The sequence below is a fragment of the Globicephala melas genome, chromosome 1, assembly GCF_963455315.2.
Source record: "Globicephala melas chromosome 1, mGloMel1.2, whole genome shotgun sequence".
Taxonomy (NCBI): domain Eukaryota; kingdom Metazoa; phylum Chordata; class Mammalia; order Artiodactyla; family Delphinidae; genus Globicephala; species Globicephala melas.
The window spans coordinates 161,711,095-161,727,267 of record NC_083314.1 but is presented as its reverse complement, the minus strand read 5'-3'; the positions used below and the strand labels follow the sequence as shown (position 1 = coordinate 161,727,267).

The 16,173-nt window shown below is 52.1% G+C and overlaps 1 protein-coding gene across 6 annotated transcripts in view; it reads right to left on the bottom strand.

Moving 5' to 3' along the window:
- The window catches only part of PHC2 (polyhomeotic homolog 2), a 102,600-nt gene that overhangs the window by 34,816 nt on the left and 51,611 nt on the right, over positions 1–16,173 (bottom strand). For 4 of the 6 annotated variants that reach the window (XM_060308176.1, XM_060308172.2, XM_060308183.2 and 1 more), the window contains exons 2-7: positions 14,058–14,285; positions 11,272–11,430; positions 10,114–10,191; positions 9,501–9,665; positions 7,312–7,464; positions 5,874–6,186 (exon numbers count right to left, since the gene is read on the bottom strand). In XM_060308176.1, coding sequence (XP_060164159.1) covers positions 5,874–6,186; positions 7,312–7,464; positions 9,501–9,665; positions 10,114–10,191; positions 11,272–11,430; positions 14,058–14,231 — 1,042 coding nt within the window. In that variant the 5' untranslated portion in view covers positions 14,232–14,285. The remainder of the gene's footprint in view (positions 1–5,873; positions 6,187–7,311; positions 7,465–9,500; positions 9,666–10,113; positions 10,192–11,271; positions 11,431–14,057; positions 14,286–16,173) is intronic. The other 2 variants (XM_030870220.3, XM_060308199.2) reach the window with 2 other exon arrangements.

Below are 16,173 nucleotides of genomic sequence, written 5' to 3'. Positions count from 1 at the left end.
ATAATTTGAGTCTCATTTATTCCTTACAATAAGCCTCTGAGGCAAATGGGCGGTATTCCCACTTTATAAGCAAGGAGAGAGTTGTTTCTGAGAGACTTCCACAGCGCAGCAAGTTCCGGGAAGTTGGCTTCAACTGACAGATGAGGCGTGGTGCTTTGTATCTCACAAATGCTCAAAAAATGCTGACGGGTGAGTGAATGGAGCAGTCAGCGAGCTCAAGTTGAAACGGCAAGCCTTCAAGTGTTAGCTGGGGGCTGTTGAGAACTTTGGAGGTAATCTTGGAGGAGGGGACAACGAAGGGGGAGTGTTATGCCAGAAGGTGGGGACGTAGAAGGTCTGCGCGGGTCAAGTAAGTTACAAAGGTGGGCAGGGGGTAGTGGGGAAGGTGAGGCAGAGGATCTGTGTGAGGGAGCTGGGAGCGATGAGAGTGGTTCAAGGGGCAACTGGGGGGTCTTGAAGGCTCCCACCCCAGAGTCAGAGTCAGTCGGTCAGAAGTCATTAACGTGCTGATTATTGAATCCCTCCTGTGACTGACAGAGTAGGAAATAAATACCCAGCGAAGGTTTCTAAACAAGAAAGGAGTCTCTGAGGAAGGTGATGCTGGCAGCTATGAGCAGGATGTTCTCGTGGTCAGTTAAGCCTCGTATGGTCAGCAGGCCTTAAGCAAAGCCGGGAGGCGACACGTAGGAAATATGGTCAGAACCTGGTGATAAACTGGGCGGTGATGGAGGGTGGGAATAAGCAGGGAAAGGGAACGGATATCTACTGTGAGCCTACTCGGTAGATATCTGATCACTTCTGCAGGCCATCTCATCCTTTTTACAGTCTGTTGTAAATATAACCATCTTTGTTTTACAGATGAAGAAATCGAGATTTACAGAGATTAAGTAACTTGATGACAGTCATAAAACTAGTTAAGTGATGAAGCTGGGGTCTGAAACCACATCTAACTCCGAAGTCTATGCTTTTCCCATTATAACACCCTGCCTCTCCGATGAAGGAAAATGAAGCCAAAACAACCCTGAGATTGTAAGTCTGAGTCTAGGAATACCTGATGATTGTGGACAGCAGCCAGGAGCTGGGAAAGGGGGCCCTTTCTGAAGAGGAAGACTTCCGGGTTTTTGTTTTTGTTTTATTTATGAATCTCCAAATTTTAAAAATGTGTATGCCGGTGGGGTGATATCCACGTGGGCGTATCCTATAGACAGTTGGAAATCTCTGGGGAGGGGGGAGGGCAGGGACGGACACGCATTGAGAAGTCATCTGTGGACAGGTGGCAGGTGTCTGAAAACGTAGGTGTCGAAGTCAAACACAAGGGGGATGGACAGAATGTTTTGGGAGCCCCACAGCTAATGGCAGTGGGGCCAGGGAAAAGCAAGGGGCAGCAGGGCCACCTACACACACAGATGGTCACAGGCACACGTGGCCGCCCTGGGCATAGTGCCTCCCAGTGCCAGCTGAGATAATCCCCCTTCAGTTCTGTTCTGGAAATGTACTCATTTTTCAAGGCACGACTCAAATTTCCATAACCCCTCTTTAGACTATACACTTGTTCAACTCTAACGCCCATATGGTTGGCATCACGTTTGGCACCTAATAGGTGCTAAATGAATATTTGTTGAGCTGAATTGAACAATTAAAGAGAGAAAAGCTATATGGAAATGGTAGTTAATTATTTTTTTCTGAGCCATATCTTCTTCATTTGTGAGATGAATAATTACTGCTAGGATTAAATGAGGTACGTAGGTTAGGCATTTAGTACAGTGCCTGGAACATGGTTGTTCATTAACTGGTAGTAATTATTATTACTGGCAGCAACCATGGAAGTAACATAATAGGAGCTTAGCGTGAAGGATTTCAGGAAAGAAGGGATGCTCAACAGTTCCAAGGAACACAGTCTGCTGCTTCTCTCTCTCTCTCTTCCCCCTCCTCCCTCTCTCTCTCTCTTCCCCCTCCTCCTTCTCTCTCTCTCTCTCTCACCCCCCCCCCACACACCCATGGTGAGAAATGTTCAGCAAAATATAAAAATCCTCCTCTGATATCTGCTGGCTTTTCCGCCCTAGTATGAGAAGGAGATGGTTAGTAATCTAAATCTGATCCCACAGTGGATAAATGAAATGACTTTCATGGCTGGTTGCATGATTTGAACATCAAAATTGTAGGGGATCTGATTCCAGCTAGATAACAGGCCCACATGCGTGTTTTGGTTTCTGCGGGATTCTCTAAGTAAAAGTGCATCTACCCTACAGTTGGGCACCTGCTTTGCGAGGGAGATATGGTACCCAGGAGTCCTGGAATCAGCACACATCACATTGTCCCACCTATCACAGACAGGATCACCACTCCCTGACACAAAACCCTCTCTGTGATAAAACAAAGCTGCTGTGTGGCAGGCCTTCCCAACAATGAATTCTCTCTCCTTCCAGAGACCTGAGGAGGGATGAAGAGACACAACAAAGACCTGGCATCTGGAGCACAATTGTGTGAAAAGGGCCCAGGCTTTTCAATGACGGGACAGTTCTCTTTTATCGCAGCATCTCCCTCCTGGCAGCCACTTTCCCCTCACCTTTGAGCCTGCATGTGCATCCAAGACCTTGAGTTTAGCCACTAGAACGAGGACTCCAAGGACCAAGCCTCCTATCAGGAGCTGTGGCCCAGCTCCCCCAGGTCTTGGCGCCTCTGGAAGCCAGGCCCATGGGACCTTGCAGCCTGCGCCTCTTCTGCCCTCCTGGTTGGGTCCTCAGATCACCGAGAAGCCCAAGCTCTCTGCTCTGCTCTCCGCCTCCTATTCCCCTCCCCCACCCACCAACCCACGCCTTTTCAGGGCATAAGGGACCTTTTCTATTTGCGGAGCCTAAAGAAGCCCGTTGCCAAGGTGACAGGAGCAGGAACAGCAGGGAGCTTGCCATGGGGGAGGGGCTTTGCCCCCAAACAGCTGTCAGTGGGAGCAGTCCCAGCTGGGACTAGAGCGTTTGCCTGCTCCGGGAGGAAACAGCCCCCAGGAGAACGCATTCCTCTCTGCTCTCCTCCCCACACTGCCTCAGCCACAAGTCTCCACTGGTTACTTTCCCTGGGGGCAACCAGCCAGCCGGCTACAAAAATGCTCCAATAGCAAAAACCTGCCACTCTGCTCCCCATCTCTCTTTCTCTCTCTCTCTCCCTCTATCACACACCCACCCACCCACCCACACACACACGCATGCGCACGCACTCTGATCCCTCCGTTCATTCGCAGTCCCAGGCTCCTCCTGGGCAGGAGGCCAGAAGTTACCTCCTCGCTGGGGAACTGTGGCACCCAAGGCAGGTACTGCTCCAGGCCGCCCCCCATCAGGTCAGGAGGATCATTTCAGTCTTTTTTTGTTCTAGAGGCCCTGAGAGGGTCTGCAGCATCTTAAACGTCCCTGCTGCCTTCCGTTTGGGCGTGAGGAGTGGGCTCATGGAGAGGAAGGGGTGGGAGAGGAAGGGAAGAATAGGAGGGGACGGTGGGAGACAGGAACAATGCAAAGCCTACTGATTCGTCTCACTGGGGAGACGGTCTTTGTGGTCTGCAGCTCACAGCTGCTCCATAGAAAGTTCTGGGGAACCACTGGTCTCTGTACTGCCTATAGCCACATGCTGTTAAGTCTCAGGCCACACCTGGGGCCCTGGACCTCAGTCTGTAACTCACGGGCCTTCCCCTTTACCAGGCTCAAGAGAAGAGAGCCCTCCACTAGACTCTGTAAAACCCAGAACAGTCTTAGAACTGTCAGGCTCTTCGAGCTTTGGGTCAGGAATAAGAAAGGCCTAGGAAGCCCCCCTGTAAGAACTGAGAGAGGCAAATATGGCTTGATGATTAAGAACATAGGATCTGACTCATCCTCCAGATGAGGAATTGGTTTCCAGTTCTGCCATGTAATACTGATGTGACTTTGAGTGACACTTATAGTAAGTTCTTGGGCAAGCGCTTTGAGCTTCAGTTTTCTCATCTGTTAAATGGATAAAAGCATCTACCTTATAGGGTTCTTTTGAAGGTCAAAAGAGGTGAGGTACATAAAAAAGCCCAGCATATTATCTAGTCTACATCAGAGGTTTTTATCCGGGCTTGTCCCCTTTCTGTCCAGTTTTCTTGAGGCCCCAGGGTTGCCTAGGAGCTTAGGAAGAACCCTAAGGACTGGTTTTTCCTTTGAAGGTCCTTAGAATCTGGGGGGCTGGCTTAGATCTAAGGAGAGGTTACATTTTGGCCTGGGCAGAAATGGGGTTCTCAGGAAGTCCTGAAGCCCGGATGTTGCTCAAGGGTTTGTAGGTTGCATGAGAAGGTAGAAGAAATGTTAAGTTGGGCTCCTTGCTCTAGTCTCAGCTGCTATCAGCTCAGGGTAAGACCCTCCAGACTTTACCCTCTGAGCCTCAGTTTCTTTCTCCATAAAAGGAAGCGGCTAGACTAGTCTCTGGAGAAAGTAATGCCGGATAGGGAGAAACGCCTGGAGCCACAGGTAAGTCAGGCCTCTGCAGGGAGGTACCTGCTTCAGCTCAGAGTGACCACTGGAGGCTAAGACCACATCTGTCCTTGAAGCCTCAAAAGGGTGAATAAAGGACTTGAATTCAGATTCTCCCCAGCTCGCCTCCCACTGTCTGTCTAGAATACCTTCCCCTCCTCTGTCTGTTGGGGAAATGACTCCTGCTTCAATACTCAGTGCCATTTCCTTGGAGGGACAGCATCTCTGACCCCTCCTGTCTGGCACTGAGGTGCCCACCTGGGCCCACACTTACCTCATACTTACTCCTACAATGGTATTTATGAAATCGAATGGATTTGCTTATATATCTGGCTCCCTCCTTTTGACTGCACACTCCTTTAGGTAAGAAATCACATTTTGACCATCTTGGTTAGTCTAGTAACAAGCATAAAGTAGGCTCTCAAGAAAAAAAAAATGCAGGTTAGATTGGATGGTAAAATAGTCTGGATGAGGACAGAGGGTTAGTGGTTATTTCAGGGATGTGACCAGGGTGAGTGTCTCTTTAATGCAAAGCCACGTGGCCCACCACTCCATTTCTGTGCTGTGACAGCTTGGTCTTATTCCTGAGACTGATAAGTCTGGCTTCTGGGGCTCCTGGCAGATTTTCTCATTAAAGATTGCCTACAATAGGCAGCACTGGGAGAACGTTAGCAGGCAGGGAGTTTAGCCCCAGGGAATACTGATTCATCCCCTTCACAGAATCTGCCTCACAAGTAATCTGCTGGATTATTACTTTTTTAATCTGCAAGATTTATTCTCAAGTGTCACCGTCACCAGCAAGCCTTTCTCAGCTCCTGTCCGCCAGGCTATATAATGCCTCTGTGCTCACATCTATTATAGTACTTATCACCCTATATTGCATTGTACTTGTCTGTCTCTCCAGACTGTGTCCTCCTGGGAGGGCAGGGCCCACGTCTTATTTATCTCTGCACACCCAGAACTGGCAACATAACTGGCGAATATTAGTCAACGAATGTCTGTTGAATGATGAGAAAATAAGATTCCCACTTCTTCATCTCCCTGTGGGATTCTTACATGCCTCTGGCTAGCCCCTGTCCTTTTTGCTGACCCTTAGAGAATTTCGAAATAGTCTAACTGCCAAACCTCCACTCTCAAAGTGAAGAGCTATGATTGTGTACCCTGAGAATCACCATTATGCCCATTGTGAAGAAGGTCTCATTTATTCCCACTGATGTGGCTTCCTTCTTTAAAGCTAGGCTAGAAGCCTAAAACAGAATCTGGAGCTGTAGGAGGGGAAAGAGAGACACATGGCTGACATCTTAGCACGTCCATGGGAAAAAGGAAAGTTTGAAAGTTTCCCCCTGACCCATAGTCCTTCTGAGTTTTCTGGGATAGGATCCTTCTTCCTGGAGCCCTTACCTGGTGCAATGAGGGGGTGGGTTGCCACAGCAGGTACCATTCGGCTGAGCCCAGCCCGACCCTCCAAGCTCCCTGGCACACTGCTGTTGCCATCTCCTTTCTTGAGTGGCTCCGTCACACTGTCAGTTATGGCAGGCTTGGCACCTGCAGGGGAACCCTGAGCAGTGTTTCTGCCTTGTGATGGGGTAGGCAGAGGCTGGCTACCACCCGGCGTGGGCTTCAGGGCCAAGCTGGGCAGGACAGGCTGAGTGGGGGTAGGGCCCGAGGCTGCTGCAGTTGGTGTCTGCTGTGTTCGGAGGGTCAAGTTCTGTACCTGGAAAAGAGGGGTCTGTAGGAGTCCAGAGAATGTGGGTAGGAGCAATGCCGACACACAATTCATACAGGGAAGGAGTTAGGGATGGATCCACGAATGGCTGAACGGGACAGCGGGTTGTTAAAATCAGAAAGAAAGAGAGAGAGAGAGAGAATGAGACAGGGGCCGAAAGAGGAACCCGGAGCAGAGTTTCTAAAGGAGACAGAAAGAGTGCTAGCGATTGGATTCATCAGCAGAAGAAGCTAAATTCTGAGGAGGGATGTCTGCCCCTCCTGGGGCAGGCCCAGGCAGGGAGGCCGGGCTGTCTCTCCCTTCTGTTACCTCCCCTCCTCCCCCAAACTATCAGGATGGGCTGCACACCACTTAGAAAGAATTCCTAGATACAGGGTGGGCACGGGGCTTCCCACACTGGAAAAGGCCAGGGCAAAAGTGAAAGTTAATCGACCAGCAAGGTCCCCAGGCCAAGGATTATCCTGTCCTCAGAATCAGGTTTACGCCGGGATGAGCATGCTTACTCAACCTGGTCCCTGGTGCCCTCTGCTGGACACACGGAGGCTGTACCAGACTCACATCTGACAAATCTGCTAATCTTGCTACCAGGTGGTTCCTCCCGTTCTGTAGCTGGGGATGGTTCCTCTCCCCTGCAGCCCACAGAATCTTTACAGCCACCGCAGTGTCTGGGTACTCCCAGCAGAAGGGAGGGACCCAGGACTCATCTTTGCTCCCTCTTCCATGCAATTTTTGCTGATTCCTAGAGGTGCTAGCATGTGTAACCAGAGTGGAATTTTCCTCTTAAAAGGCAACAACAACAGAGATTATCCTGGGGAGGGTGTAAGGTAAAAAGGTAGAGATGACCACCGTTGTTGGCAATCACGGCATGCTGCTGACTCCTGCTCTGTGTTCGGGGCTCGAAACAGAGTCAAGAGTGGCCGAAGCCTTCTCAGCGGTGAATTAAGGAGCAAGTGTAGGAGCGTTGGGACGCCCTGTCTCCCACCTGTTTTCCCAGAACATCCCAAACTTTCCAGACATTCAGAGCTCCTCCAGGGCTTGGGCCCATACCCATTATCAGTGCCCCTCTGCGGGGGTGCCCACCCCCCTGCCCTCCCACAAGCATGGAATCCTCACCTGGGCGGGGGTGGGGGGCCGGGCGGGGGAGCCAGTGCCGAGCTCAGGCTGCACAGTAGCGACGGTGGCCGTGGGCGTGAAGATGAGCTGAGGGGACAAAGGAACAGTGCCGCCTAGGCTCCTAGCTACCTGCACCAGGTTACCTGGCTGGGCCTGGAATCACAGGAAACAGCCGCCTTTTACCTGCCCAATGTGGGCTCAGCCACAGGACACACAGTTTAGCCAGGGGGTGGACTGGGGATGCGGGGAGGCACGACAGGGAAAGAGTCCAGGGGATCTCCCGAAACTCTCAAGAGGCTCGGCGTGGTCTGACCCAGGCCGGGCAGTGAAGGGCCACGGGTGGGGGCCATTCTGGGACTGCACCCAAGTCAAGTTTACTTCAGAAGGATCTGCGAAGAGCTCACCCCAGAGGGACCAACAATCGCAGGACACCCTCAAGTCCCTCTCTGCAGCGTCCCGGGGAGCAGGGCCCCTGTGCTGCGACAGATGCCCTGGGACCATGTTCTAAATCTAACCTGCTCTGGACTCCAGGTCTGGGTCAGAACAGGACTCTCCACCAGAAGAGATCAAATTAGATGCATTCTTTTGGCCATTTTTTTAGTCAAATTCAGATTAGGCTGTGTGTGTGTGTGTATTTATGTGCTTGTGTGTGTATGTGTGTGTGTATGTGTTTGTGTGTGTGTTTGTATTTATGTTTGTGTGTGTGTATTTATGTGTTTGTGTGTTTGTGTATGTGTATTTATGTGTGTGTATTTATGTTTGTGTGTATGTGTGTGTGTATTTATGTGTTTGTGTGTGTGTATTTATGTGTGTGTGTATTTATGTGTTTGTGTGTGTATGTGTGTGTGTGTACGTGCGTGTGCAGAGACAACAGCGGTAGAAGAACCAGAGCCCCCAGAGCCGTACTCGTGTCTGCATCTCCTTCCGTGGAGTGCAGGGACTGAGGGTCTCTGCATGACACCCCCGCCCCTGCGAGACTAGCTCAGTGTCCGAGGGGACATGCGGTGTCTGACAGCGTGTCTGCTCCTCTGAGCACCAGTACCCCACTTTGGGCAGGGACCTGGCCAGGCTGCAGGGCTCCAGTGGGGGCAGTTAAGTAGGACAAGGGTCAGAGTAAACTGAAGACAGAGCAGGTTTGGGCGGTGTCACATGGGCTGCCCGGCCCCCTGGAGAAGTGGAAGTCTAGTCCACACGTGTGTCTAATGGGCTGTTCCCTGGCAGTAGAGCTGCACCTCAATGAGCTCAGAGTCAAGGACGGAAGTGCTGGAGCAGGACCCAGAAAAGCTCCCAGTGTCAAGCTCTGACTGTAGGAGCCGAGGGAGGGATGGGACTGTACAGTCTTTAGGACAGTGTGTCGAGGAGCTGGAGGGAGAACTCTTCAGAATGGGGGCAGTGATCTGAGTCCCGCGTAGAGCTAGATGTTCCTGCCTCCTAGGGCGAATGCTGCTGCTTTCACGGGAAATTCTGCTAAATCTTAGGAACCTCTCAGCTTCCTATGGGCCTTTGCACCTTAGGGACAGGTGTAAAGGGGGGACTCTAGGTATGCGTGTGCAGGGCTGATGCCGTCCTGAGTCCATTCGGCCCAAGCAAGCCCGCCTGATGAATGGCTGACAGGGTGACCCTGATGGGAATGGGGCCCAGCTGGGAAGGCGGGGGAGCAGCCGCATGTCCCGGAGCTGGCTGCCACCTTCATCACCTGGGCTGGAACACACTTTTGACCCTGAACTACCGGTGGCCCGTCCCTGCAAGGACTGTCCCAGGGGGGTAAGACCCCACTTCTGTAGGGTACTTGGATGTTTGCGCGCTTGTTTATCTTACGTGTCTGAGTGTACACACCGCCTGGGCACAGATCCCTGCATTCTCTACCCTAATTAATTTTGGGGAGTGGTTTCTGATAAGAAGAGGATAGTTCTGTTTCACTCTAGCAGGGGAGGGAAAGAAGCCATCATGGGTAACTTTATTTCAGCCTGGAACCCCACCTTCCCTTGCGTCATGGAGCTTGTACCAAGCTCCCGCTCAGCCTTCCAGGCCGCCTTCTTTACGCCACCCCTTCTTTCCTGCCAACTGTCCCCCTAGTGCTTCTTCCCCACCCTTCTCTAATCCCCACGCTTCTCTCACTGCCCAGCTCCCAACTTCTCTGCCTCCGTCCTCCCGGCCCACCTGAGCCGTGGCCCAGGCTGGGGACTCACCATCTGTGCCCGCAGATACATCTGTGCTTGGCTTGCAGTCAGGGCTGGAGAAGACGTGTTGCCCAAGAGGACAGCCTGCTGGGCGATGCCTGAGGCTGCTGCTGAGTTGACACTCTGAGCCCGGTTGATGAGCTGGGCTGCTGCCGGGGAGGCTGCCAGATTGATCTGAGGAGGGAGGCACGCCAAGTAGGAAACAGGAGGTTCTGTGGGTTAACTCTGCCCCGCTTCATCCATTTCTTTCTCTCTGCCTCTTCTGTCCCTTGGTGGATTCAGCCTTCTTTAGGACCAGCTCTGATCTGTGGGCCCTGGATCTTCCCCCAGCACTGCTGCATCTCTGGCTTACGTGCAGAGCTGCAGGGAGGATCCGATGGGGAGAGGACTGAGCTATGAACAGAGAGCCTTGACATTGGAAAGATGACGGGGAGTTATTAAAAGAAGTTAGAAAGCGGCATGCACTTTTTCTTTCTGGTAAGAGTAACAGGTTCCAGCCGTGGTTCTCCACGGCTAAGGATTCACCACAACTGGGTCTGGAAGCCCAAGAGAATTTTGGGCAAAGAGGAAGGAGCTGGTCCTGGAGCTGTGGGCTCTGCCTGCTGTTCTCCATCCTACTCACCGAGGATGACTGGGCGGGGGTCTGTGCAGACACACTGCTGCCTGAAGTGCTCCCCTGTCTGCTGGCCACCAGGCTTGCCTAGGAAAGGAGAATTCTCATCACTAGAGGCCCAGACCTCCTCCAGTCATCCCCCCCGGCTCTCACCTGCCGCAGGGTGCACTATAGGGCAGCGGTAAGGAGTCAAACCCTTATTCTGGCTCATCCACGTGACCTCAAGCAAGTGCCTCAGTTTCCTCTTGTATAAGGTGGCGTAACCACAGTGTCTACCTTGTAGGATTGCTGAAAGGATTACACGAGGCGGAGCATTTACATATAAGCGCTCGAACCGCCAGCTGTGACTGTTACCAATGTTTCCAGCTCTCTTCAGCTCCCACCCCACTGCACCCGCTCTATCATACCCGGCTCACCGGCCCCCACGTGGAGCGCTGGGCACGTACTGTCTGGAACATCCAGCCTGCGTCCTCCCCGTGGCCAGCTTCTTCTCATCCTGCAGTGTCGGCTTCACTGTTCCTCCAGCAGACAGGCTCCCCCCTCCCCACCAGCTGTACCCACCGTAAGGTGGGCCTCCTTGTTACTCAGCCACAGCAGGCTGCTCTGCTCTTCTGCAGAGCTTATCAGCGCTCTGGTAGTTTGCTACTTCGTCTCCTTGTCTATCTGTGTTTCTGACTACTTGCTGTCTCCCCACCACAAGCTGCAAGAGGACAGGGTCCACGGCGTGCTCGGTGCCCGACATGAACTCTGGCAGCGGGCGCATAAAGATTCTGTCGAATGCATGTCTGGGCTCTTCTCGGCCACTGAGGGCAGACAGGCAAGCTGAATGGGCAATGGCCTTCTCCTGTGGACACCTCCTCGCACCCTCGGCCCCCTCCCTGCAGTGTGGTGAGGCGGAGAGGCAGGCCCCCGCCAGTCCCTCCTTGGGCGAGGCAGGCAGAGAGGTCCAGCCGCCCTGTTTGAGAGCTGTGTGGCCTCGGGCGAGGCGCTTAGCCTCTCAAAAACCTCTTTCCTCATCTGTCAGAGGACTCGGGATGACGATCACACCCACTTCGCAGTGGTTCTGTGAGGACGCGTTAAGAGAACGCATGGGCACACGTGTGCAGTGCTTGCTTTTCCTGCCCCTTCCTTCGGGGGCATTGCGATGCTCCTGTGACGTCATCTTACCTGCTGCACGGCCGCGAGGCTCTGGAGCTGGGCGCTGCTGAGGTGCTGCTGCTGCAGGGCCGCCGTCTGCAGCATGAGGTGCTGCTGCTGGGCCGCGTACATCTGCTGCAGGTACTGGGCCGCCGTGCTGGGCTGCCGGTGCAGGGCTTGCTGGATCACCTGCAGAGGGCGGGGGCGGGGTGGGGGGGAAGAGCCCGCGCTGCGGCCAAGCCTGCTCAACACCCTCTCTCCCTAGCTGCTCAGATAAGGACCAGGCCTGCGAACCCCACTCGCCAGGGAGCCGGGGAGACGCCTGTGTGCAAAGCTCCACCCGTTCCTGCCTTGCCCATCTAGCAGCTCTCCTCAGCACACAGGCTCCCTGCTCCTCCACGATATGGGCTACACACGCCACTACCACCAACTCTCGGGGCAGTGGGAGCTCAGGAGACAGGAGTCCTTTAAGCCTCTGGTGACACTGGGTCCCATGCCAGGCTTGTTAGGTACCCCCTTCCCCGCCATTCTGCAGCCTCAGATGAGTCTAACTGGACTGCGGGGATGATGATGACAGAGGGAACCGAAGTTCAACAAGGCTGAGAGGAGGAAAGGGGTGGGAAGAAAGAGACAAGTCCGGAGCGCAGCCTATTCGAGCTTTGAACACACAGCCAGCCAAACTCAAACCTGCTCAAGGTCAACACCCTTCCGGCAGGGGCTGCCCCCGGCTGCTTGGGACGTCCTATCGGTCCCTCAGAAGATGGTCCCCCTGGCCTCGCACAGCAGGGATGCTGCAGCTACAGGGATGCTGCCTTCCTCTTTTACTCTTTCCCTCCTTCTCTCTATCACTCTCTTTTGAGCCACCATCTCCCATTCCGTGGCCTTACTGCTATTCCCTCTTTCCTGATGGGACTGGCTGAGCCACAGTCTCTGGGAGATGATGAAAGGCTGCTCTTTGATCCCTTCCCACCCTCCCATCCCTCAAAGCCTCTTCTCCACCCCCAGGAACAAGGAAAAGCAAATGCCTTTCCTCCAGCCCTGAGACCCTCTACCTTCTTCTCCTTAGCCCCGTACATTTCTCCTCCCTTCTCACCTGGTCACCTTCCTGCTGTCTTCCCATGCGGTGCCCTACATGGGCCCTCGCTAGGCTCTGGCCCACTTCCCACCCTTCGCTCTGCTGCTCTGGCTCCAGGGCTGTTCTACCCCAGGCAAGTGAGCCTCTAGTCTAGCTCTCTCCAGCTTAACATGACTTCTAGGGGCTGGCGGCTCTCGGACAAAACAACCTCTGGGCTCAGATTTGGGGTTCTGTAAAAACAGCCTGATATCACAGATTCTCCATGGGCTCTGGAGTCTCCCCAGATACCCCCACCCCATCCCAACTCCTCCACCCACTTCCTTCAGTGTACTTTCCCCTCTGAGGGTCCTGGTTTACATGAGCTCAGTTCTTTTTATTCCTTGTTCTCCCCCGAATTTTTTCTTCTTATTCCCTTTATCTAGGCCTCTTTGTTTTCCTTAGACCCCTAAAAGCACCCCCAAGCATCCAGACAGCAGTAGTAGAGATGGACTTTTTCTCACTGGAGGATGTCAAGGAACAGAAATAGGAGGCACCCCAATGGTTCTGCTTGGGTGCGGAACACAACTTTGGGTCACTCCATTTGCCAGAGCAGAAACCTCAAATCCCTTTTGCCTAGAACTGTGGTGCAGGGCAGGAGGGCACATCCTAACATCAGCTGCTAGAAATTGGTGCTAAAATACTCATGTGCAGAGGGGCCAGAGGAGGAGGCTGGGGGAGGTGGCAAGGATGGAAGCATGGTTTTATTAAGTGTGAGGCAGAGAGAGCTGGGCGAGGGAAGACTCCAGAGTAACTGACGGGGTCTCCTTTAACTAGACTTTTCAGGCTCTCTCACCATCTGCTGTGGCTTCTCCTCCATCCCCTAATCCGGGCCTAGGGCCAGAGAAGGATGAGCTCACTCATCTAGTACATCCAAACTGCAATAGCAAAGCTACTAGAATAAACGCTTCTCGGCTGTGGTCTCTCTTTTCTCCCTAGTTTATCCAGGAGCCTCAATCAGACATTGTAGTGAATAAGAACACAGGTTTGGGGGGAATCAGGTTCAGCTTTTTTGTCTTTACCTGGTGACCCTGGATAAGTCACTACCTTCTCTGAGCCTCAGTTTTCTCAATTACAGAATTGTGCCTAATAATAACCACCCTCACAGCTGGAGAAGAAGATAAATAAGCAAAATGCTTCGGACAGTGCGGGGCACATGGCAGACGGCAAAACATGGTCATGACTGCATTTTGGAAGAGTGTGTAGTCACCCGGAAGGCCTCATAGATGACACTTTGCAAACCGCTGCTTTGGGGAAGAAGGCAAAAAGCTGTAAAGACAAAGGATTGTTTGGGGTTCTATTTTGGTCCTCCGTATGTAAGAAACTTAGATTTGGTACAAGGAAGTGGTCACTTAGGTAGGGGATCTAGGTTGTGGCTGAGCAGATTCTAGTCATTTTTTCTCTTTGCTCTTTTCACTTGTGTGTCCTTTATGATTTCACATGTTTATCCTCCCCAAACGGCACTGTGGGATCTGAGTCACCAGATAAGAAAGGAAATTTTGGATCTGCTAAGTATTCCCACTCTCCCCAACCTTCCCTGACTGAATCCATCTAGTATCACTACTCCTCTAATGCTGCACACATAGTTACCCACTGACACACGCCCTTATGCCCATTCTAGATTTAGCACCCCGGTTGTCCTACCAGACCATGCCAACACGTCCTCCTGGCTAGCCCTGAGATGATTAATCAGGTGGCGTCTCACCTGCACAGTCTGCCGGTCAGGAATGCCACCGTACACAGAAATCTGGGGCCCCGTGGGGCGGCCACTGCCACCGCTGCTGCTATTGTTGCCGCCACTGCTGCTACTGACGCCGCTGGTACTGCTGGCGACACTCGCGCTGCTAGACGTATGGGGGACGGGCAGCTCGTTCTCCATGGCCTACAGGATGGCACAGTCAGGGCGCTCAGGTGGCAGATGAGCAGGCAGGTGCTGGGAGGGAAGAAGCAGGAGGGAAATGCTTAACAAACGCATTCTAGAGAATACACACGTGGGTATCCGCTCTCTACCAGCCTGTGTGGGACTACTTCTGAACTGAGGTCTGCAGCCACCCCTGCCATCAGGACAGGGCTAGGCTTGGCTCACTAGGCGAGGTGTGAAATCAGGTCAGCCTGAATCTAAATTTTACGACTTATTCTGCTAGAGGAGATGAAAAACAGCCTAGGAGGATCCCCTACGATGGGCTTCCTAGCAGTGATCTTAGGGACCATTCCTCACACCATCAAACTTTTCATCACTGGGGTAGAGAAACTGGACATCAGAGAAATTATTATTTGTCCATATTTATATAGGCAGTTCTTGAAAGAAATGGGATCCAAAATCTAGAGAGAACAGAATGAGAGAAAGAGGCAATAAAATAAACTGCAGTGATCATTTTGTTTTGTTTTCCAACCAGAAGAGCTCTGAGTGTGTTTGGAGTCTGTTTCCTTCCTGAAGTACTCACTGAGTGCTCTCTGATCCAATGCTGAGCAGGGCACCACATTGAGCAATTTGGTGAAAATCACAGGTTTTGGAGTCAGAAAGACTTAGGTTTGAGTCCTGGCTCCGCCACTTACCAGCTGGGAAACCTTGGCAAGTCACACTTCTCTAACCTCCTGTCTTAATCTGGCAGACACAAGAGCGTATGGATTGATGGGAGGATAAAGTAAATGAACAATACAAAGCGCTTAGTGGGGTGTCGAGCATATATTGAGTGTTCCTTAGGCATTGGCTGTTGTTGTGGTTATTAAAACTGTCCCCAGCCTGTTTCCCACTGTCCGGTTCCAGTAGATCAATCCTCTTCCAAGGTGGAACTGGCAGAGCCTCCTGGAACTTCTATCCCAGCCACTAAGGGTAGAAGTGCTAGAAATTCCTTGAGGGACCAGCCGATGATTGGGATTCAGAACTGGAAGCTGCGCATCCCCTTGAGGCAAGGAGTGGAGAAGGGCTGGGAGAGAAGGAAGGAGTGGTGGGAAGGTCATGCCCGTGTCCTAGGTCAAGTTCCTCTCTTTTTCTTCTTTCATGCTATTCCTAAAATCCTAATTTTTATATATATATACATGCTTTTCCTTCTACCCATTCCTTCTTACACCTAAAAACAACACTTCTTTGTCATCCCATCATAGACATTCAGTTCTCTTCTTGCAGAAGATTATGCCAACTTAATAAATGAAGAAAATAATACGATTTTTTCACAGTATTGAGAACATTAGTGCAAAGAACTAAAATAGTCATTAACGTCCCGCCATCTTCCTCCCAGTGTGCTCCCTCTGGAGGTTGTCAGCATTCCTCAGGATGCCTGCCTCAGCCTGGGTGAGTTTTTACCATGGGCTGCAAAAAGTGTAGATGAAGGTTCAAAGACAGGAATGTTGGGGGTGAGGAAGTCCAGGTTACTCCCAGTGGGCAGGCAGCAAGTTGAAGTTCAGAGGCCTATGGCTTCCAAGGCAAAGCAAACAGCACTCATGACCTGGGTCCTTAAGCAGTGATTTCCCCTAATTTCTATATGTCTGCTTTGACTGCCACAGGGCAAGGCCATCCTCCATGAATTCTCTTTGTCCCGAACTGCACTCAGCCCTGGGCCTCATTTTGGCTACGCACTTGTTAAGGATGCTTATGATGATGCTGGTGGTGCAGGTTGATGAAACAGCGAAGTCTACAAGTATTTCCTGTGCCCTGCTCAGTTGGAATCTACCTCATCTTACGCTCCATGGAAGGAAGCATTGGCTGGACAGAAAGCAGTAGAAGGCATAATTCTGATCCTGCAGAAACTGACAACCTAGTTGTCGAGATGAGGCTCCGTTGGGATTTTGAGGCTCACCAAGCAACAGATCAGTAAATGGGA